General features: G+C 34.0%; 1 protein-coding gene across 1 annotated transcript; it reads right to left on the bottom strand.

Moving 5' to 3' along the window:
• Positions 1-793: 793 nt before the first annotated feature.
• Positions 794-24,246, bottom strand: LOC136801042 (uncharacterized). Its single transcript, XM_067057670.1, has 6 exons — positions 24,226-24,246; positions 22,376-22,707; positions 20,282-22,043; positions 19,671-19,724; positions 19,013-19,135; positions 794-2,587 (listed from the first exon to the last, which is right to left on the bottom strand). The coding sequence occupies exons 1-5, from the start codon at positions 24,244-24,246 to the stop codon at positions 19,028-19,030; spliced, it is 2,277 nt and encodes a 758-aa protein (XP_066913771.1). The 3' UTR covers positions 794-2,587; positions 19,013-19,027.
• Between the last annotated feature and the right edge of the window lie 879 nt (positions 24,247-25,125).

Below are 25,125 nucleotides of genomic sequence, written 5' to 3'. Positions count from 1 at the left end.
CGTTTATCAAAATTTTAAAAATTTCCCAACCCCGCCCGCTTTTATTTAGAACTTAAAGAGTAATCGAATATTTTGATTTTGGAGGGGTACACTGGCTGACAGAGCTTAAGGTTTCAAGTCACATGTTAAAACTCTACTTCCTGACCCTAAATTACGTCACTTAAAAACTACTTGCGTTTTTTTGTAAATTTGGAGCAAAATTCGTTTTTTTCAATGTATTCTACCAAAGATAGTAGTTAAATTAGAGTACATTTAGACGATCATATAAAATTTTTTTTATTAGCCTAGAAAAACGGGGCGGCAGTGATTTTGCTCTTCCGAGCAAAACTCCTTATTTCTTCACGTTTTTTCTTCGTAGATGAAACTCGTCTTGGCTTTCAAATTTCATACAAAATAGATTTCGCATTCTCTGGCATTCGAAATTTTTAATAACAAGGGCCTGCTGAAAAATCTATGATAAATAAGGGATCACATTATTGTCCAGTAGAGTTTACTTACTTTACATTAAGTCCACGCGATTTGATACTGGCGGTAGGGAGTACATATTTTTTGTGAAAACAAATTAAGAACATTTTAAAGCTTCGTGGACTCTAGGACATCCAAGATTTTAGAAAGTCGTACAAAAAGCTCACAAAATGGTCAAAATAAGAACATATTAAAGCTGAAAACTGAAAAAGTTAAGAACATCCAAAGGTTTCAATAATTTTAGCTGTTCTTACAAAAAAATGTGGATCGTGGGAAGGGTTCAGCCTTGCCAATCAGTTGGATTGTTTACGTTAATAAAATCATATTTGAAGGTTTCTCAATATGAATATATTCAATCTAAACAAAACACTGACATTATATTGCAAATACAAATGCATTAAATAAAGATTCACATTTATATATTTACACTTATATAATCATACTTCTAATCATACGATAAGCTTTATTAATAAATTCTATTGTATATACATTCGAATCTTATTCCACTTTGTTATACGATCAAGATTAACTAGATCTCGTCAAGAATCAGGTAGTTTCTTTACTTGGCAACGAGCGAACAAATCGCAGGTAAACAATTACAAAAAGGAAATTAGTATAGGAAAATGTCAAAAACAGTTCGATTAATTAAAACAAAAGTCAGATTAATTACTTGAAAGCATCGAAATGCATAGGATAGATTTTCATTTTCTGAACATACTTTCATAGAACAAAAGATTTCTGCTCGTAAAAAAAAATCGTCAAAAAGTAATATCAAAAATAAACATTTCTTAGACTTATGTCTAGTTGTCTTTTCTATAGTCTGTTGCAAGACCGATTAAACATTAACGACGCAACAGGTGAAGGGTCTGCCGTATCGATCACAACATCCTGTATTCGGGCAAGTAGGAAAGTGCAATTGAGTGATACCTCTTGGGCAATTACTATGATCTCTGCGTTGTTGAGATGTCAGTGTCCTGTCATTTTTAGGAGAATGGGCTGAGTAGGTGCCACCGTTTTTAGGAGAATGGGGCGAAAAAGATAAACAGTCTTCTTCGTCAGTTGAGGATAGTTCGTCGTTATGATAACCCGAATCGTTTTGATCGGGTTGATAAAAATAACGACTGGCTCGTTTGTTAGTGTTTTTACTCGGTTGACGATAGTTATTAATGTTGTTATTGTTGTTGTATTTTTGCTGACGTAAGCATTCTGAGCAATCTGAGCAATCACTCCAAGCATCCTCGTCCAAAGATCTACGTTGTTGTTTTTGCGTTTTCTCTTGTTGTTGTCTACGTAATAACGTTGAATTACCTGAAGACTGTCGACTGTGTGGATTGTTTTTAGACGGATTCTTACCTGTGATCAGAATCGGATTTCCTTCAGGGTCACGCGTTACGAGAATCCCACAATCGCTGCAAAAGATTTCTTCAATTTTGGCACCCATTTGGTGTACAGTTTCATAAAGGTTGTCTAAGTGGACTTTTAAGAATGTTCTTTTGGTGGATACAATATGTAATTGTTTGGAATGTTTTAATGACAGTTGAATTTCAGTTCCATTTTTTGAGAAGATGGTGAAATAGCAAAAATTCTCTTCTTCGTACATCGGTTGTGAGCGAAGTAAATCCATATAGAAATATTTCATTTCGTCAAAGTTTTCTTTCACAAAGATGTTATACCGTAAAACTGAAGAACCTTGATGGCAGACTGACGGCGACATGAGTGGATATTCTTCCGTCAGTTCGTAATAAGGTTGCTTGGCGACGACTTTCTTTCTCTCGACGTCGTACGTCTGAAACGTGTGATGAAATTTCCACGGATTATTGAAAAATAAACGACGGATTTTATGAACTTCATTTCCAATAAGTTCCTCGCGAAGAATGAAATTGACGCTTAAACTTTGTGTAGGAGTTTTATTGGATGTTGTGACCTCCTCCTCGCGACAGCAACGTGGTATTAAGTGGGCATGTTTGGCAGTTTGCCGACCATTGCTTTTGAATGTTTCGATGGATATTGATTCTTTCCATACAGGCGAAGGCGTGGTAATCCGGCTGTAAATACTACGGAGATAATCTTCCTCTGACCGATTGCCTGGTAAAATGACGAGACTGCAACATGGTGTGTCGTCCTATAGAGTAAAGAAAATAAGAAGTTGTCATTAGATTTGCTTAGATCGAGAATCATTATGAAGGCTTTAATAGACAGGGTAAATAAAACTTTGTATATAGGCTGATGCTCTTCTACTTGACACGCTCCCTTAATCGATGAAAAGCTAATTCCCTTTGAAAATCGAATTAAAGAGCGTCAACTATGGGTTTCGTTAAACACAAAATCTGAATTTCAAAACTGGTGTTTCTGTTTGTTAGAACGAGAGTAATTAGTCTCTAATCAATAACTGCACTGACATCAGACCGTTAATTATTTTCCGCTCGACCCAAAAAAAACAAAAACACAATCAAAACAGTGACAAACAAATGGAATGACTTATTACTGCAGGTTGATCTCCTATGTATGACATCAGACACATACATGTGACGTAGAACAGAAAACGATAAGAGCCTTCTTCCCTCTCAACCGACAAAAACACTATACACGTTTTTTTTTATAAGAACGTCAAAAATTTTCGAAGCCTTCGGATGTTCTTAGTTTTTTGGATTTGAAGCCTAAAAATGTTCTTAAAATGTTCTTATTTTCAGCATTTTTTGAGCATTTTGATGTAATTTCTTAAGAAAATACATGTTTCTAAGTCTCCAAAGCCTTAGAATGTTCTTAGAATGTTCTTAAATTTTTGGGCCTCGAGGCCTTATGTTCTTATATAGTTTGTTCTTATAAAAAAAAACGTGTAGCTTAATACAGATGGTGGAAAAACAACATGGCCATGTCAACACGTTTTGAAGATATAGACCAGTTTCCTTTCTACGTCAGCACGTGTTTCTCAGGCGGAAAACAATGATAAGTGTGTGCTTTCTGCAGGTACAGTAAGGATTTCTCTTAAGATTTCTTGATTTCTATTTTGGTCGCATGCGTGCTAATGTGTTTAACATTGATTTTCAACACGACAAAAGATATAAATAGATTCGATGCTAAGTGATACTCGTGTTAAGTAATTAGAAACTTTCAAATAAAACTTGTCGTGACTTGAAGAATTTCCTCAGCCTCAGGTCCAACTGCTTCAGTAGTATTATAAACGCTGATCAGTGAAATAAATACTTATTTACATCGACATGTTATTGACTACAATTTTTAGTCCAATCCCCAAATACTTCAAGATTAATCTACGGAATAGCGTTTGCTTATGACTTTCAAAAAATGACGAAAGGGAAGGGCGAATAACCGTTCAGTACCTTGTTTTTACAGAAAAACATACACATATAATGGAAAAACACAAATTGCAAGATTTTGAAAAATAAAATTACCTCAAAGTAATGATCACTCGAATCCGAGTCGTACAGAAAACTCGATTCTTTTCTCATTTTAACTTTTAAACGTTAAATGTGCCTCAAACCAAAACGACAACCATATACTAAACAAACTTCCAGTTGAAATATTCTCAGCCAAAAGATAAATATTCAATGAGTAATTCGCGTGAAATTGAGTGCTGGAGTGGTGCGAACGAGATAAGCAGCAGGCGCCTTTCTTCTGCGAGATGTTATCAAGTAATAAACTGACTGGCCAGTAGTTGACAGATAGTTATATCAACAAATTCGTCACTCTCGTGTTAGGTAATTACAACATAAAGCATCATTAAAACAATAAATCACCCACTTAATTGACAGATCTATTGTTTCGTATTAATGAGTGACTGACTGTGTTTGCAAGCTCTTCTTTCTCCGCTTTCAATACAAAAAGTGAAAACAAAACGTCAAAAAAAATGTTCGAAATTCTTTGGGTGGAATCTCGGTTCTTTAGCCAATCAAAAATAATAGATTAAAATTCTCTCCTTTAGATGTTTCATGCAGAGTATTATTGTCAAATTTATTTTCGACTTTTGACTTTTTTTCGTTAATTACTGGTTGCTACTTAAGGAATGATATGACGTCCATGCCTATTTAATTATATACTGAATAAAATACATATAATCACAAAAGATGTTTTTGTTTATATGCGGGTCTTTGATTAGTATTCTTCGCAGTATGCAATTAATCCAATTTTTTCTTACACAAAATCCTTATACACGAAAACCTCAAAGATATCAACTATGAGAAACTCATCAAGCGAATCTTTAAAACATCAATTAAGGCTATTACCTCCCAGCAACGATACAAAAGAGATTCTCATTAGAAAAAGCTCCAAAGCTTCCAAAATCCATATCATTTGACTGGTCTTAGGGGTAGGGTTAAATACAAAGAATGGAGGCCAAGCTTGCACAAATAATAAGGTTAAGCAGTACACTCCAGCCACCTCACAAACCAGATTATGGCTAAAGGGTATAGGGTAGTAGAAAGTTTGCACTCCGACGCAGACACTCGGGAAAATGTCTCGGGTCGGAATTTGCTAGCTTTGATTTAGTTGTAGTCTAAAAAAGTCGTGGGTCAAGAACAAATCTTCCTTGTAAATCCCTTACAAGCCCTCTTAAAAGGCGACCGCGTTGCTTAGGGTTGAAAGGTACAAAATGGCCATTATACACCCGGGTCAGTTGGAGATAACCATGATAGGTATATAACTTGAACGGACAAGTACTCAACGTAGGTGCTTGTTCAAACTAATATAAGAATCTTCAATGATCGATTTCGGTAATACACGTCTTTTTTTTTTAAGAAACACACTTTTAAGAAACATGAGGCTCAGAATGCCTAAAAACTTAGAAACATCTAAGAAACATGCTGAGGCTGAGAATGAGAAAATAACATTTTAAACGGTTTTTTTAGAACCTTCCAATCTTTGCATGAAAAATAGGCTGATTATGTCAAAAAGTTTAGAAACATGTAAGAAACATTTAAGGCTCAAAAGGCCAATTTCTTAAGAAACATTGAGGCTGCTTGGTAAAACTAGTTTCTTAAAAAAAAAAAACGCGTATGCTTAAAACGCCAATGGCAATGAATAATTATGTTTTAATCGAATTATAGAGAATTTGCGAACAAATCTTAATAGTGCTGCTAGGTGAAGGTGTTGTAAAGCACCTGATTAAGAATGGTAAAGACATTTTCAAGCTGTGTTAATTATATCAATAAGGTTTTGCTGGTCCTCATTCATTACTCCCCATTATCGACTTTCTTTAAGAGGATGATTGCGAAAGTTGATGGAGATATTGGACGGGGTCAATCCATTTTTAGTGTTTTCAAACATTCATTACTTTTAATTATTACACCTATTAATTAATATTTCTTTTGTTTATAAATAGCAGAAATAAAAGTTATATATAATGTATCATTAAGAATAATTAGGGCTTTATTACTGTGTTACATGGGTTGAAATTTCAATCAAAAGCTTAATTTACATATTACGTGCATTAAAGACTGCTTCCTTCAAAAAGATGGGGGGGGGGGAATGGGGTTCGTTGATATTGATTTACTTAATCTAGGTTGTAGCTTCCTCAATTCTCATCATTTCAGGATTTTGACCCCTTATTTGCTGCACCCTTGGAGAGTAAGTGTAAAAATCTCAAATTGAATATGGTAGTAAAATCTTCTTACAAAAACCAGCAGATCTTTGTTCAGACTGGACTGTTCCCATTTTTTTTTTTGCACTTAACCCTCAAATCATTCTTACCTGTTCTTATTTCTAAAGACAAGTGGAGGTAATTTTCACTTTGTGCTCTATTTCTACTAATTTTAAACCCTTTATTTGCAAAAAAATCAGTAATTTTTTTCAGATTCAGCTTTGTTTTCAAAATCATTCTTATTTTTCGACGTTTTTTGAATCCAACATTGTTCTCATAAAATTGTTCTTATAAGCTTGTGTAACTAAATGTCATCGTATGGCATATAGCCTTAAGCTTTATTTATCGCATTTTTGGAGATGCTATAAGTTACACGAGAGAGTTCAACTTGGCTATTCTGTATTTTAGCTTGTAAGGAAGAAGGATCGTGATGTGACAGATTGTTAAGTAGGAGCCAGAGTAGTTACATAGAATAAAAGAATAAATGCTTGAGAGACAGAAAGATTCGACTAACAATTTTCTTCACATTTAAAAGCAGCTATGAACGATTAAAAAACGCTAATGAAGTTGACTGTATGACGAATGTTTAATTAGATTTTACAGAGCGATCTTGGAGCTATTGATTGGAAATTCTGATAAACAAACATGATATAACAATCGACCTACCGCCAAGAAAAAATCAAGAAACGTGGGTCTGGAAAATATCTTAATACACGTTTAACATAAGAACATCCAAAAATCTTGAAGCATGCGGATGTTCTTAACTTTTTGAGTTTCAAGCGTAATAATGTTCTTAAAATATTCTTATTTCCACCATTTTGTGCGATTTTCTAAGACATTTGGTGTTTTTTGGTGTTTTAGAGTCCATGAAGCCGTTAAAATGTTCTTAACTTGTTCTTAATATTTTAGCCTTCAAAACCTTATGTTCTAAAAAAAAGTTCTTAAGAACGTACAATGCGTGTAAATCAAAACGACGGACGCGTTTCAAAATAGAAGGAAACTTAAAAATTGAATCGATAAAAACAGGACAACCCTGGAAGTCGTTCCAAGATTATTTTTACGAAATACGCGAAATTTTTATCTCCCTATTTTCGATTTTGCGGAAGTTTTTATATTCTCGTTATTGTATATTGGTATTTTGATTTCGCGAAGCTATATCGGATATAAATTTTATAACAAATAAGAAACAAATGTGCTTGTGAAATCCTCGTCTCTTTCCTGAAAGAAATTTTCTTTGACAGAACAGTTTTAAAGGGACATTAAAGTAATAAAATGTAAACATTGCGCGAACCACGTGTCATTAAAAAGAACAATTAAAATCACGTGTCCAAAACAAACTTGTAAAACAATTGAACAATCAAAATTAGCCATATTTGGTTTGATTTTTTATTTTGACATGTGACATTTGCTTTGATTTTGTATCTGCTGCATACAGTTTGTTTAAAAATTTCGCAAGTACTGTTATGTCCCTTTAAGGTGGTCATAAACTATGTAAATTATATCTCTCAAAACTTCAAACTGTTCAGGCTGTTTGTATCTATGATGCAATTTCATCACCAGGATATTACCCTCGTCTATTGGCCAGTGAAACAATGAGGGCGTAACTGTTCTTTGGAGATACTGTCATGAATTCCTTTGTCAGTCAACTTTCGGAAACTTTGAATACTTCAGCATCACAAAACTTTTCAATGATAGAAACGTCATTTTTCATTTGTGACGATTAGCCATCACCTGGAAAGCTTTCAATGACTTGCATAGATATTTCCAATCATGTACCACTTGGATCCCTCCCCCTGAAGACACCACAATTACCGAAAAACTGAGGTCTACCACTGACATAAAGTGGAACTGACTATAAACTGGACCGAAATTAAAAACTCCCTCAAAGAAATCTATTCACTTAACCTTATCTCGGAATCTCAAAAATGTGCTAGTTCGTCACTATTTGACAAAAAGGTTTAGACACCCGACGCGTTGAGTTTGACAAACTTTGCATTGAAGATAGTTAACCTTCGTGGAAGAATCAGATTAGTGCATACCCGGTGAACGTGGAAAAATGCTCATCCATTTACAACGAACAAATTCATACACTTCCTAAAGCGATTAGATTGGGTGCGGTAGTAGATTTTTTTTACATGCAATTCAGTGATCAAGAATCAGAAGAATAGATTACACAAAAAAGAAAATGAATGCGAAAAGAAGTAATGCAAAATGATTGAAAAATATTTATTTTAATTTTTACTCCTCGAGGTCCGGCTGACCTCGCCCACTAAAATGCGCGACCGTAGTAGTTTATTACAATCCAGTCCCTTAAGAAACTGACCGGGCAGCTAAGAGTTGATAGGTGTAATACAATAATATGGGTGTAATATGATAGTACGATAATTGTTACGGGATAATATCAATTTTTATGAGCTACAAATGCCTCTTCCATTATTTTTTGGTTATTTTCTACTACCGTAGTACAAAAAATTTTAGCCGTATTTTAGTTGACTTTCGACAGAAAGGACCAATGAAAAGCTACAATGAAGTGAAAGTTAAATCAGGTCGTGAAGTGAAAGTTAAATCAGGTCGTGACATGAAACCTGACAATTGACTAACAGTAAGAAAGCTAGCCAGTACCTTCCCACAAACCAATTTTTTTTCTTTGATAAAAAAGCGGTTTTCGTCTAACAGGCTATAAGAAAGCATGCGTTAAATTAGAAAAAAACGTTAGATATCATCATAAGGAAGTATGCTTGAGGGAAACTAGAACACTAAACACGAGGGACCTTTATTTTCACCCATATTGAGCTTCCGTATGCCGTCTACAAAGATGGTTAAATTGATCAAAATTTCTAGGTGAGCCATTTATTGGAAACTGTGTGTTTTAGAGTTCATTATGCTTTAAAAAATGTTCTCAACTTGTTCTTGATATTTTGGCCATTGAAACCTTGTGTTCTCATTTTCAGCCTTATGCTTTGGACTTTGGACTAGGGTTCTTGAAGTTTTCGAATTTTTAGGTTGGAACCTAAATCAATATTCGGCTTAAAGAAAGAAAGTTTTCATCTTTGGTCTAAGAAAGCTCAAACAGCTTTGAAAGTAACCCTAAAAAGGTCAGCGTTTTAGAAAAGCTGCACGAATTTTTTTGCATTTCAGCTTGGACGTATTTTACCGAATCTGAGCCTAAGTAGCTTATAAACGTTATCCTTATATAAAAAAGAGGGTAGCGCCACTGAACACGAAAGAGACATATGATGATGCCTTTTGGACACTAACACCCCCAAAATATAACAAAAGGTAGCCATGGTACACGGTATCAATATTAAGCTTATTGTATTTTTGTGTTTCATATATCAAAACCACATTGCTTATAAAACCCAAACACTTCCGCACGATGAGCTCATTAGAAAAATGAAATCATCAAAAGCCCTCTTTAAAGTTGTTATGTAAGCCAAATATCAGAAACCAAAAATACAAATAAACAAATTATAAGAAGCCTTGTTTGAGGGTTGTTTGTTTGAAAATATATCATTGGTAAAGGCTTAATTGGAATGATATTGTTAATTTAAGGCATACAAAACAAAACACAGGGAGTTTCATAAGAGTTACCCTTGTTGCAGAGAGATAGTCTTCATGTTTTTAGAGATTTGAGAAAAATGGATTGTAAATTCTTTCTTCAATTTCATTATGCCAAGCCTTAGAAGTAGAGGTTCCAATTTTTGGTGGACAACCATTTGCTGGTGCAAAAATTTGTCTCCTTATAGACAAATAAGAAGTTACACAGTGAAAACTATCAACGAAAGTAGCGAACGAATTCGGGGAACTTCCCTTCTCAGTTTCGATGAAGCTGTATCTTTAAAACAAAAAATCCTAAATTAGCATATGTTTGACACAAAAGGCCTTATCATCATTAAATTTTGCAATGATAATGAAAAATGTTAAATTCTGGGTGTAGGGAAAAATAAATCTCTCTTTTTTTGTCGTAATCGATGCAAAATGTTGAGAATGTCAAAAATCGGGGGGATTTATAATTGCGCAAAATGAATGGTAAATGATATAATAGGAAATGCAAGGAATTTGTTGATTCAATTGCATATGAAGCACTATGATTATATCTACAGTTGACTCTCGCTAATTCGAACTCGAATTTTATTTGTTCGAATTACAGAGAGATTCGAATTATAGAAAGTATTGTATGAGGGTGTCTTCTTTGACGGGGACTGGAAACAACTCCACCCAGCTGGAACACAACGTTGTTTCAACGTTTTTCTAACATTCGCAACGTCCATTTAACGTTAGCTCAACGTTGAAACAACGTTGTGTGCCAGCTGGACGAGTTTACTGTATCTGAAGGTTGGTAGATTCCTTGTAGCTAAGGTTAATAAACAAATTTCGGAATTGTGCAAAATTGAAAGGAAACTCCTCCAGATCTTGGCGTGTTGTTCTGTTATGACTCAATTAAAACAGAAAAACACATTAAGAAAATGTAATTCCCTATTTCTTGGCTTTTCTCCAGATTTTATATACGCTGATATTGGATTTTGTAAGATGATTTTCTATGGACAGTGTAATTAATGAATGTCAATTATTATAAGTTAATTACAAATTGCTTCTTCGCTTCGTCATACGATCGACTGTTACTCAACCCTCCCTTAAAGATTCTCTTTATATTTTTCATAAAATATTTTTCCTGAAAAACCGCAAAAAATGTTGTAACTTCCTGACGGTCTTGATTGAAAATTGTTAATAATTTCTGATCCCAATCTGAAGAAAGATAAAAACGCAAATTTCCTAATCGGAGATTTGTTATCAAGAAACTTTTAATGAGACCAATCAAAATATTTGTTGGCACAAATATTTCTCATATGACAAACCTTACTCTTAAAAGGTTAGGACGAGTTGCGAAAATATACACAACCATTCTTCGCCTGCTAATACCTTCCAGCTTACCCAGATTGCATTGTTGTTGTTGCATTATTTTTAAACAATGAAATTTAAATCCTCAGCCATAAAAAAAAAATATGTATCCCCATCAAGTTTTAGCCCGTTATTTTTACCCCCATTTGCTAAAGGTATCCCACCGTGTCTGTGAAAAGGGGGTGTCATAACATACCATTTCCTCTGGTATTAAAAATTCACTTCATAAAAGCTCCTAATGCACATGAAAAGGTTCGCTACCTTTTTTAAATATCAACTTAATATACAGATCCTCTTAACCCTCCTGCTGTAATATTTAATGTATAAATAAATAAATGGTTGTGTTGACGCAGACAAGTCATAACGGAACAAAGTCTCCCGTAGTGTGAACAGGACATAAACCTTTTATGAGAAAACCAATAGTGTGAACAGGACATAAAACTTATGAGAAAACCAAGGGGAATCTCTAACTGAGAAGGTTTAAAGAATGCTTTTTCTTGTGTCTCTTATGGATGCCTTAAGCAAAGAAAGACTATTTAAAAGGCTCCCTATAACTGCTTCCATCTCGAAAAAATCGTTATCTCGAGTTTTCACTGACCCAAAAGTCGTAGTAGGGAAGATGATTATTTTTCATGGAAACGATGCTGCTTTTCTGTCATTGATCTTACATCTTCAACTCTTAAAAGCGAATATCGAGTCATTATAATGTTGATATAACTTATCATTAAATTATCATTAAAACACTCTTTGGCAAGACATCAAAAGACATAAGGAAACTGAAGAACGATTATTTTCCTTTGGCAAAGAGAGACTGATAAGGTTACAAAACCTTGCAAAGAATGAGTCAATTCTGCATTTTGGAGCTATTGCAAAGAACAAGCGTTTTGCAAACGACCTAACATTATATGCGTCAGTCTACGCTATGCCAAGTGATTTAATGATTTTTCTAAACTTGCCAAAATCTGTACGGTATAGTCTGTAAACTTTAAATCATCACATGCAACTATTTTACTCTTAGAAATACTAAACAATTTCTAACGTAAATATAAATAACTAACGTACTCAAATAATCAATAGTGAAAGATGAAAACTTAAGATGCTTTATAAAGAGTGACTTAGGCCACCCGCCTCCTCTTTCGATACTCATACCCGAAGGTTGAAGAGGGAGCGACTCTTTCTCCTTGGATTGCTTCACTTACCCTTGAACCTTCTATTAATTGTTGAAAGACTTCAAGTGCTGAGTACGAAGTCTTTGGTATGACCCACTGAACGTTCTATCTTTGCACTATGGTCGCTTCAGGAAAGTTTAAACCTTAGTAGAATATGAAACATAATAGATTCTTTCTGGGAACACTTTCTAGTCCGACAGTAAAAATGTCCGACGTTGGATTTGACGAATGCGTCAGTATTCCGACAACAATTTTGTCCGACAACGAGTCAAAAAAAACATATGAAAAACGAAATATGAATCGGAGGCACATCTTTTATAAAAATCCAACGTTCCGATTTTGAGGTTAGGCCCCTAAACCCGACTTTTCTCAAATTTTGGGAAGCTTGTTAGGATAGGCTTTCAAGAGTCAAGAAATTGGATTTAGCTGTTTTTACGACCCTTCTTTGGTGATTTACAACCCTGATTGGTCCTTTATTTCTAATTATGTCAAAATGCCGCCAAAATGAACTTTTATTATTATTATCTCTGTGAAAAACCCTTATTCAACATTCGACACTCTAAAATCTTTCGTTTTCGTTCTTTTTGAATAAAAATTGAAGAAACTTACGTTAAAATCAACCATATCTAAACGAGGTATGACATTAACTTTCTGTGGCATTGTGGTGAAGCCAAAATTGAACAAGTTCACCCAACGAACAATATATTGAGTGATTGGGTGTCAACAATAACAAACAGCTTTAAAGATTGATGAAAACATGTAATTGTTCAACTTCTTATGCAAAACACAGTCACCCAGAAGTAGTGAAAAAACTTCACGAGAACTAAAAGGTCAACAAGTAATGTGAAAGATAAAAAGATAGCGCTTGAAACGAAATCTTCGTGCACTGAACATGCAGTAGAAAACATTTGACAAGATGATGACCATGTCTTATATATGTAACTTTCTCAAGTAACTGCAGGAATTCTGGCATTTATAGGAATAAGAACTGTTAAAAAACACACATACAAAAAGAGCGCTTTGGAGGTAAATGTTTTAGGGATTTTTAATTCAAACTTTTGAGACATGACTGCAATTACGACTAGTACTTAGCTACAATAATGATGTTTGGACCATTTGAAAAAAGGTAATAAAACATCAATTCTGTCTTTAAATCGTTTTTTTTTGGATGCAGTTACACTAACGCAACATGTTCTTATCAAAAAACTTTGTCAAGTCAACTCAAGGGTGTACTTTGAGAGAACACAAACAATAATACGGTGTCATCAGGAAACAGAAAAGTTATCTCATCGTTATTGCTTCAAGTGTATATTGACGTAACCTCACTTGGCCAGCTTTATCACAAAAACATACAAAACCCTTACAAGTTTGAGGAAATCTTTAAAAAAAACTTTGATGAGCCCACAGATTAAGTCTAGCCAAAGCAAATATGGTTCAATTTTTCATAAGAACAAAAAGTCCTTTTTTAATTCAAAAGGGGAAATTTTAGTTAGGTTTACGTGTTTTATATGCGAGTTAAAAGGGAAAATTGAGAGAATTTTGGCGAATACAGAGGCATAGCCAGGAGTTTTCGTCTCGGGGGGGGGGGGGGGGCGAGATTGGAAAATTTTGACCTTTTTATCCTATCTCAGTCCCCCGAAGGATTGCAAAAAAAACTCCGACATTTATCCCAAAAAAGGCTAAATTTTAGACCTTGAAAGTTCCGATTTACAAAATTCTGGCGACACCCCCGTCATTTCGAAAGCCAAGTACCCCCGGATTTTGCGTAAGTATCAGGCCGGGAGTGTAGCAAATATTTTCATTAAAACTTCTTTGTCATTACACTTTTAAAGTATGACTTAAGGATTACCAAAGAACACGTTAAGTATTATGAAGATTTGTGTCCAGAAAAACTAAGAAAATTCATACAGAAAAGGGGATTCCTATAAAAATACATCCTTGAAAATTTTGGATCCATCACGCTGGGAGAAATAACTTTGCAACCTACGCACGTCTCAAATGCATATTTAAACTAAACAAAAAATACGGTACATTTCAAAGCATAGCCAACATTTTGGAATTGTTTTTGTTTGATATCGGCTTGGAAAGAAACATAATCTGAAAGTTGATTGTTATTCTATCTGTAGTGGTAGATCATAAATCAAAGAAATTGTGTCTTATCCTGCATCAGATGTGAAAAAACTTTTCACACTCGAAAGTACAAAAAATTTGATATTTTTTCTCCGTGTGAGTGAAGGTAGAAGGTCTATCACCATATTTTCCTAACACCCTGCCTGGAAGAGCTTGGGATTCGAACACAGTACATTGCGGTTCAAGTCTGTGATCGAAACTTTCAAACTGCTAATTTTTTCAGAGAGCCAGACCGTTGACCATATGAAGTCGAATAATATGAGAGATTTTAGCTTCTCACACCAATGTGTCTGATTTTGATGGGAATTAGGTTGACCAAAATGGTCTAAAAACGATCAAAACGGTCAAAACCTCAAGTCCTTTAGTATTTGAATTTAGTTTTTTAGCTTTATCCAAAACGAAACAATTTTGACTAACTTTTTTGTGTTCCACCAGCACGACTAAACAAAAATAAACACCAAGACGGTATAGACAAATTTGGTTAAATTGTTGAGCTAATAGTCAATTAACCAAAATAACTGTGCCGTTGGTCTTAAAAGTAGGTAGACAAGAAAAAGCTTTAGACACATATAATAAAAAGCTAACTACAAGGAGAGACCAGAGACTGTTGGTGTTACATGCCTGCATGTATTGATGCATAAAAGAAAGAATTGAGACAATCGAGATTTCATTGAATGAAATGAATGGTGCACAAGGCATCAATATCAAACGAAAGAAAAAAGGTAAGATTTATTCGGCCTTTAAGCTATTTTTACATTTCTTTAAGAAATTGGGGAAGGAAAAAAATACCGATTCAAAAATAGCAGGAAGTAAAGGGTAACACACAAAATAGGTAATTATATCTCACCGCAAAAATTATTTCAGACTTTCTTCTTTAATGGGCTGCTTGATGTATAGACGTAATTTTTGTTTTTCTTAAACTTCCGATAATTTCCGGGGCTAGCCTTTGAGCTTCCGATATATTAAAAACATTTTACTAAAACTAGATGAATTTGTCCAGGGCAATGAAATTTACCGTACCAATAAGCACAAACTGAAAACTTCAATGTTTTATTTTCAGAGCTCGTCCCAGACCCTTAAATAGTTGTGAATGAGAAAAAAACATAAATGTATGTAAGAAATTCGAGTTGAATCCGACTATCACTCCGGGGGATATCGGGTCGTTCCTAAGCTTTTTTGACTCTCCTAGTTTTTATCGCTCGCCGTTTTAAAGATTTAAAAAGTCCGTTCAAATAAATAATCTTTGACAATCATAAAAGTTATCAAATTTTGAAAATTATGAAAACCTTGTGACAACAATATTAATTTCAATGAAATATTTGCCCATTAACTGTATCGAATGCCCGACGATTATCATCTTAATATAAAGAATTATTTAATCCCTTGTCAAGTTCATAAATGATGACTTTTATGACCAAATTTCATCATTTTTGACGTAAATCGCAAATATATCATGTTTTCCCTAACTCTCTTCAGTTTTTCAAGACCTCAAAGTTTAGGCCCACATAAGTTTCGCAATAAAAGAAAAATTACGAAGCTTTAACTAAAAATGAACATTAAAATCAAAATCTTCACCATTTTACAGCTTTGAATCTAACACTTTTCAAAGTTACGCTCAATATCTATTTCTTGATTACTACCAATACAAGTAGGGAGTTAGATTTGTAGGACTTGATAGTTAAGTCAGATTGTAGACATTAACAGGAAGTTGATGACAACTTGTCTTAAGTTAGGTCCCTCCCATGAAAATCCGGGATTCTTGACACCTTAAAGCACGAAATAAAATCAAATTCCCTGACATTTCCTTTTGTAAACAAATTCGAAAATACTCGCACGTTTTTGGAAGTCAAAATTAGTACAAATGGGGATTAAATGAGTGACCAAACTTTATGAGCCATTAAATATTTTTATGATCAAGCTATTGACGCACTAAAAGGTACTAAAAAGTACTAATTGACATATTCACAATAGAAGAAATGAAATAAACATATTTCTTTTGAATACGGGACAATAAAATCATTAATGATGTCGTGCAAGTAATTAATCAAACTAATGCCTCATTATTAGAGGGCGTTCAAAACTGGGTGCAACTTGGTATACTAGAAGTATTTCGCAAGTTTTGTGGGTGTAAGCAATAAATATTTACTGATTTTGAGTGAAAACAGGATTTTGAGAAAATTTTGAAATTAGATACTTTTACCGACCATTTTTAAAAGCAATTCATTCTTTTGGAGGGCGGAAATTTTGAGAGTAATGTAGTTATTAGCTGACCGGAAATGGACGTCTGATTTTTCTCAAACTTTGACCATTAATGATTCTGAAAGGCAATCAATTTTCAATTTTTTTAAGGAAATTCCTTTTGAATTTTTCTAACTAACTGCCGCTTCAAATATTTAAAGAATGTTCGGCTGTAAAGTTTACAGACAAAAGTTTTGTTGATTAGTTTGCGGGTTGTGGAGTAACCTTAAAATAGATTATTATTGTAAATAAAGAAAATGACTCTTCCATTGTTTTGTTGTTGTTTGTTGTTTCGATGGATACTTGACAGTAGCGTGGTGGCAGTGATTTTTTTTTTTTTTTTGGGGGGGGGGGGCACCAAATATAAAGGGCGAAAAAAGACGTCTCTTATTACTAATTTCGGCGCCCCTTTGCTTTTTTGCACCTTAGAAATGGCAGTTTTCAACCAAAAAGAGAGAAAGTACCCAAGAATTTTCGTGCTTGCCTCGCTCCTGTTATTTATAAAAAATATTTACTTTTAATAGCGGCGCCAAAATCAAAATTTTCGGAAGTTACCTCCCAAGTTGAGCCGAATTTTTTTTGACCCACTACACTACTGGTACTTGAATTCTTTCATTTGGATATAAATCTAAAGCTTTAGCATCAGATTTTAACCTAATTTATGGCATTCGTGAAATGCATATTCCTACACAAAACTGTATTTTAGAAGAAAATCCACCAGTTGCAAAAATAACATCAAAGAAAACACACAAGGTTGAAAGTGTGTGTTCCCGGCCGTAGAACGCTCACTGGTTGGTTTATCCTTGGCAGCAACACAACATCAACAAACACCAATATAAATAATAAACTTATAACAGCAACTAGAGAAATTTATCAAAAAAATAAATAAATAAATAAACTTGAGATCCTTTAATCATCCAATAAACGAAACTGCATAGACACTCGCTGAGAGTACATTGTAGCAATAGCAATTTATTTGGTCAAATATTACACGCCTAATCTTAGCCCACGGACTTAGACTTCATCTTAAAGCTTCAAATTTTAATAATAAGTTATATCCAAATGTATTTTGAACAAATAAAAACCCTCGATTGTTAGATTTTAGATCCATAATGAGCAAAGTTAAGGTTCCTTATAAAAAAAAAACGTGTAGCAAATTATTTGGTCAAATATTACACGCCTAATCTTAGCCCACGGACTTAGACTTCATTTTCAAGCTTCAAATTTTAATAATAAGTTATATCCAAATGTATTTTGAACAAATAAAAACCCTCGATTGTTAGATTTTAGATCCATAATGAGCAAAGTTAAGGTTCCTTTAAAAAAAAACGTGTAGGCAAATTATTTGGTCAAATATTACACGCCTAATCTTAGCCCACGGACTTAGACTTCATTTTCAAGCTTCAAATTTTAATAATAAGTTAAACCCTCGATTGTTAGATTTTAGATCCATAATGAGATGTCAAACCAAAAGTTCACAAGACAACTGGCTGACACGAGCGCCCAGTGGAAATTAACCTCATTAAATTTAATAACAACATGGCCGTTACATTCAGACCACAAGAAAGATTTCTAGACACATCGCAAGACGTATAGACAGGTTTGGCGACGGTTTCCAATCGAAATATCAAACGCTTGAGTCATCCTGACAACTGAGTATAATTTGAAACTAATTTACATAAATTGAACAGAATAAAAGATGGACGGGCCACCATCAACTTACAGGGTGTCCAGAAAAAAAGTATACTGCGTGGGCAGAAAAGTTCGAGATTTTTGCCCTTTTTCGCGAAAGCTTCTGTCAAGTAAGAAATTCCATGCATTTTTATCGCTTTTTTTGCCTACAAAATGAAAAAACATTCTAAAATTCACGAAATTTATATCCGCTGAATTCGTTCCAAAAGTAAAATTCGCGAAAGTTTGGATTTTGATTTTTGATTTTGTTGCGATTAAAATTGCAACCTCGCAAAAGTTTCTGCTCTTAAAGTTATCAAAACAATACGAAATACAAAGCATACAAATATATCTATTTAAAGACATGTTTTGATACTATACATTCTTTTATGGACACCCCCAACAGAAATGACACCCTCTACAGAAATGACATACCTACCAAAAACCTGGTTTAAATTCTTCTTCGAAACAGAAACTCTGTTTAAACTTGTAGTAAGCCAGCGACCAGAGTCAGAAACGACCCGAGGGGTCCTCTTTCGATAGCCATCAACCTGAAGAAAGGGGAGGGCGCCTGGATTTCTCCACCTACCCTGATCAGCCTCTTTGATTGCTGAGCAGAAAGGCACCAAGTACCATTTGTGAACAAGTACAAAGTCTTTGGTATGATCCGGCCGAGTATTGAACCCAAGACACTACGGTCGCTTAAACAACGGATTTAATAGTTTGAAGGCCAACTGTAAGTATGGAAATAAGTAAATAGCGAAAGAAAACTTCAGCGTGAAGATAGAGTGTGAATTAAAATTCAGGGAGGTTAAAAAGTGATTTGTGAAAAATGAAAAAGGTATACCATTTTCTCAGATTCTCATTGGCGTTGTAGAGAATAAAACTTGGATAATGTAGAGATGACGTCAGCAGAATCTTGTCCAGTAATATTCTTGGTGAACGCAGATGACAGCTCCTTTAAACTTTCCTGGTGGAAGAAAAATCATTTTAAATAATCATATTTAGATCTCGGCACATTTATAAGCGAGAGAGATACTTTTATCGCCTCCTTGCAATGTCACCAAGTTGTAAATAAGTAATGAGACGGTTTCTTGACTTTTCCAAATTTCACTTTGGAAACCAGACAAATTTCAGATAATGAAAGTGCTTATGGAAGTATAATCCCTTGTTTATGAATGCTGCCCCATGCAAAGATTTATAAGGCCCGAAGGGCTTAGATGTCGTGACATTACAATATAATTTCAGCGCTTGACCAATCAGAAGCTTCGCAGGTTTTCAAAATCAATTTCAACAATATTTTTTCCGACATTCAATTTGTTTTGACTACGATGGCTTAAAGCATGACATCTAGCCCTTCGGGCTTTTTAAATCTGTGGTTCATTCCACTGTAGAACCTAATGGACCATTGATCAAACTAAGACTGACCATTCATGGTGATTTCAACAATAAGATAGTTATCCTCGTTCATTATTTTGTTTGTGAGATTATAAAAATAAACAAACCACAATTTTCTGCTTCGTTTCTTCGCCACACTCTCCATTGAGAATGGTAAATTCCTAACGGCAAGAAGAGATGAAATACGTTAGCAATTCATTCACTAGAATACACGGGTATCAATGTTTTTTTAACCTACTCTCGGGTACCTAATAGCCAGGGGGGGGGTTGGAAAAATCTCAAAACTTAATAAGCGGGGGGGGGGGGGTTTTTGAATACAAATGTCCTGGGTGGAAAAGGTGAAAAGGAGGCTATTACCGCAGAATTAGGACAAAAGGGGGAATTTTTAAAAACATTTTCCCAAAAAATTAATAAGAGGGGGGTTGGAATAAGAATGTCCTGGGTGGAAAATTTTCGAAAAATTAATTAGCGGGGGGGAGGGACGGCTATTAGGTACCCGAGAGTGGTAGATGGCTTTCAGATCCTCGACTATTCTACACTTTACAATGACTGTAATGCATCATCACATGTCACATCCACAATAACTAGATCAGAAAGTCCAAATACTCCTTCAACGTGACACAAACGTGCGGAATCTTCATCCAAATGTTTTAGTCTTTGAGAATACTTAAAATAAAAAAGAACAATTTCTGATCATTATCAAAGATAAAAGAAGTACCTTCAAACAACCACTGAAATGATGATGCAAAGATGCCAAAAACATAACATTTTTTGTTGATACTGATACGATAAAATTATCCAATTTAATCTCAACCTCTGCTGTCTCCCCATGTATATATTCGATGTTGTATCTTAAAAAGTTTTCTTTCGTTTTCTTAATTTCAATATTCAAACAAGTAGAAAGGCAGTTACAAAATGCGTCTTTGTTATTGTCAAATTTTGTGGGATCAAGCTTGATGCAAATGCTGTGAGATGGTTGATTTTGTTGCTCCAGATAGGTTTTAGGGAATGCCAGCATTTGCTTTGACATTGAAAACATAGTCGGACTAATGTCACAAAAATCTAGAATGTTTACAGTGAATGTTCGCAAAGGTAAAGAAATACTTTGGTAGGTTTGTAAGGAAAATGTTATGGATGTATTGAAATCGATCGGTGAAAAACGCATGAATCGATCTGATAGTTCGATAGTTATTGATTGTTTTGCAGTTGGTGGTGATGTATTCAACTGTATTGTTTCTGTTTTGATCATTTTAGGTTGAAATTGAGATTGATATTGGATGTTGATGGAACAAAATGCTGGTACTGCTAATTTTGATTTATTTTGTATGCTCAATGTGAGAAAAGCCAGTTTCTTACTGTTAGATCTGACAACGGTGATTCTCTTGTCGATCCCAAAGCATGATTTTGAATCCTTTTTAATTGACTTCACCCATTCACCGACAATACTGAGATGGATCAATGTTTTATTCAGTTCTACAGATTCGTTTTTCAAAAGTTCATTTTCTTTTTTTTGTTCTTCGTAAACCTTTAACAATGATGTGACTGTTCGTGGATCCTTTTGACAATCTCCTTCTTTTGTTACCCAAAAATCTCCAAGATTCACTACCATTATGGACTTTGCAGTGTTATGACAAATGATGACTCCAGGATTCAGTGGATCCATAATTAATTTGTTGACATTCGGTATTTTAATCTCCTTTAAAAGTGAAAAACTTACATTTATGATTTTTCTATTTGGAGAGTGTTTTGATTCAATTTTGCATTTGCAAACAAGTTTGAAGAATAAAATATGATCTTCTGATGCAGCAATGAGAATATCCTGAAAGCTGGTACAAAAAACGACATTGATGGATAATTGCCCAACAGTAAACTCAATGCATTTCCTTTTTATGGTGTTGTTGGGTATAGCGACACTGACTCGGCCGTTTTCTCCGACAAAACATAAACAATCCCCGTTCAAAGACACATATTTAGGTTGACTTGATGGTATCAGATTGTTTGTTGACAATTCAGTGGTTTTTGGTAATGTAACATGCACAACTCCAGCCAATCTTTGTTTCAAATCATAAATTAAAGATGGTGTAGCAGAACTGGGGTTACTGCAAAGTATCAACCCGTTTGATGTACTGAAAATGATTCCTGGTAATTCTAAATTTGAGTTCAATTCCTGATACGCAGTGAAATTTTCTGGTAAACAAATTGCGTCAGATTTGATCTCGCCTCCCAAATTCTGTTTAAATTTAGGAGATAACCTCAAACCATCTTCATTTCTTTCAATTAAATAGATTCTGGTAAGAATATTGGACTTAGATGCACTAGAAATCACATATAGGTAATTTTCAACTGTCTTGATGGTGAAAACGTTTGAAACTGTGACGATAGATTCGAGGTTTAATTCATTTGATGGCTGGACACTTTGAGCAAGAAGATTGTTAAATATGTCACCAGGTTCATAATCCATCTCTTCATCATTTTGCTGACTAAAATAAAAGATAAATGAGACTGTAAATACAAGAAATGGAAAGCTTTAAAGTTTGGCTGTAAGTCAAATCCATGGCCAAACCATCATCTGAAATTTAAGCTTGATAACATTATTTTTTCTCACATGAGTTGAGTTCCACTTTTATGATTTCCAAAAAAGTCTTTCAAATGTTTCAGCTTTTTAAATTCCATTTTCCATTTTTTTATTTTGAAGTTTCAAAAGATTAAAGTGATGTAAAATAATCAAACCTTTACAGCTCTTGAAGCTTGACTTGAAAAAGGAAGAGTCATTTGGTTTTATAGGAAGTAAAATAATATTGCCTGTACATACATTTTCAAGACCTTCTCTGCTGCTGTTATTGATATTCCGCCCTTTAAATTCAAAATTATGATTGAGTTTGTAACATCATTGAAGACGATAAGACGTATCCTTTCTTTTAGGGAGTACTTGTAGTCAGGTGTAAATTGTTGGTTTTTCCTTGAAGCATTGATTTCTTGCAATGATTGCTGTTGTTGCTCATCAACTTTCTTCAGTTTGAAAAATTGAAGACAACAACCAAACCAATGTAACAAATAATATGCATCACCATAATGGAACAGAAGAACATTTCCATCATCACCAATATCATTTTGTTTGAAAATATACTTGACTGAATAATCCATCTGTAAAATAATAAGTATAAGTAGTAATAAGTTTTGATGAATTTTAAACGTAATCAAATACTTTAATCGAATTAAATTTTGTGAGCTAAAAAAATTGCAAAATTTTCTGGATTTAATTTCGCAAGTCTGAGTTTTGAAAAATTTCCTGTGAATTTAATTTCACGAATATGCCTGAAAACAGCTGAAATTAGCCATTTTTTGCCACAAGTGGAGACTTTGAAATGGTTTCTCCTCTGAAAATGTGATTAAAAATTTTTGTGGTGGATTTAATTTTGTGAGTCCGGAATCTCACGCACTTTTGCGAGTTTTAATTTGGCAAAAATGGCAAAAATTCGCGGAATCTTGCGAAAGTTAATCCAATTAAATATCCTGAATTTTGTCCCTCTTAACAATACCTCTTACCAAAAATTAAAAAATTGAACACCTTCATATATCATATATCTTTAGATATCTTGTCATTGAAAAAAAAATTAATTTGAAAATCTAAATTTGAGATATTAGAAAAACTGCTATTTTTGAGCAATTTTTACTGTAAATAACTTAATAATCAGAGGTATCCAAAAGATTCAGGAAATCTCTACCTTATTGGAACTAATTTTCGCAGTTGAAAAAAAATATCCGAAAAATTGCATTTAGCGGGTTTAAATTTTCGCATTTTTTTTCATTCTGGAATTTTCGTGGGTTTTAATTTTCGCGGTTTTGCCCTTTTTTAGACAAATTTCTTTCCTTTTCCTAGGGTTTTTTCAAATTTTCCGATAAAATTGGAAAAAATTGTATTTCGCGGGAATTAATTTTTGCAGTTTTTACCTCTCAAAATTTTTCGCAGGCTCAAATTTTCGTGATTTTAACGAAAAACCGCGAAAAACACTAAAATTAATTCCCGCGAAAATTAGTTCCAATAAAGTTATGTTATTTTTCTTTCAATGGTTTGTAGACCTGATTATTGCTAGACAAAGTATAGCAATAACTCCCTACTCTTTGGCTAGGCACACTGAAGAAAAGAGGTTTGAGGTCTGAGGAAAATGTTTCTCTTTTCAGACAACTTTTTGCCCTATACCAAAAGCTTTTGAAATCACGTAAGATTGCTGACTCGCAAAAATGAACTGGCACAAAAGATCAGATTTTTGGCTATAAATATAAATACTCTGTATATACTATTTGTGACAAATATTGCCATTTTCAGGATCCTTTCCAACTGACTTTTGGGTAATTAGCAAAATTTTAGGTCCAAACAAAATATTTGACAACACTGATTCACAATAGATAAAGCACCAAAAACTTAGCATTTTTTTGGCTAGGGAAATAAAATCTCACAAAAATTGAATCTCATTAAAGAATATTGTTAATGCCAACTTCACCATCCACATTTATCAACTTTAAAAGTCCAGATTACTTTTTATAAATTCAATCCAGTTAACGATATCCTTTGAATTTTGTCTTAATTTTCTTTTGTTTCACACAGCATTTTTAACAAATTCTCTTATGGTTTTAACAAATATTGATCAGCGCCTGACTCACCTGAAAATGTCTTTTACTCATTAACTACAATCAGTGACAAAATATGTGGAAGTTTCTTAAAAAATCCCTTCCCCTCCAATATCAGTATTGATATGAGCATGGTAGCAGCCTTTCCACCCATCAACATTGATACTAGGGGGGGAGAGAATTCTTGCCACAATATTTAATCACAGATTGTAACTAGGGAAAGTTAGGAAATTTGATAATCTCAGCTGGTTAAGGCACATCCAAATTTACAGTCATATTTTCACACTGTTATTAGCACCATCAAAACATGTCAAGCTTAAAAGAAGTGTACCTATTAACATGTAGTTTAGGGAAGTTGTTGTAGCCTAACTTTTTTCAGCCAAAGAAGATATTTTAAGGAAAAACAAAAGATTGCTGATGTCAGTAAAACTTGCTTTTTGCATAACTCTACTTTTTGGCTTATGCTAGGAGCATGAAAATGAACTACATGTTAATATACGTCATCTTTTAATGTTATGCTCTCTCAAGGGGTATAATTATCTAACAGGCAGTGCGATGAGATGAATATATGTCAGTCTGGTTTCTATGATTTAGTTGATGTAAGTCAGTTAGTCACACTAGAAAATCAAGTTTTCAGAAAAAACAACATCAGTCATCTACAGGATGTATTTGAAACAACAAGGATGAGACTTACCTGAATCAAGTTCAAGTTCCCAGAACAATTAATTGAAACTTGAAAACTTAAAATGAGACAAAATGACCGATTGCGAACGTGCAGCATCAACCAACCAAATTTAGTCATTCAAACCATGGGGTTTGACTAGAAAAATCACTGTATTGGCCTGTGTGAGTAGGTTTGTAATATATATCAGTTATTGTACCAACGATTTCTATGTCCACTTCCTAGACCCCATGGAACTTCAAAATTTCTTG

Source organism: Clytia hemisphaerica, unplaced genomic scaffold (assembly GCF_902728285.1).
Source record: "Clytia hemisphaerica strain Z4C2 unplaced genomic scaffold, Clytia hemisphaerica genome assembly, whole genome shotgun sequence".
NCBI classification, from domain to species: Eukaryota; Metazoa; Cnidaria; class Hydrozoa; order Leptothecata; family Clytiidae; genus Clytia; species Clytia hemisphaerica.
This window is presented reverse-complemented; position numbering and strand designations above follow the sequence as displayed.

Coding starts and splice junctions, on each gene's coding strand:
- LOC136801042 (XM_067057670.1), bottom strand. CDS start 24,246: ATGAGTAAAAGACATTTTCAG. Junction 22,708..24,225: donor TGAGTAAAAGACATTTTCAG/GTGAGTCAGGCG, acceptor ATTATTTTACAG/ATGGATTATTCAGTCAAGTA. Junction 22,044..22,375: donor GCAGAGAAGGTCTTGAAAAT/GTATGTACAGGC, acceptor CTTTTATTTTAG/TCAGCAAAATGATGAAGAGA.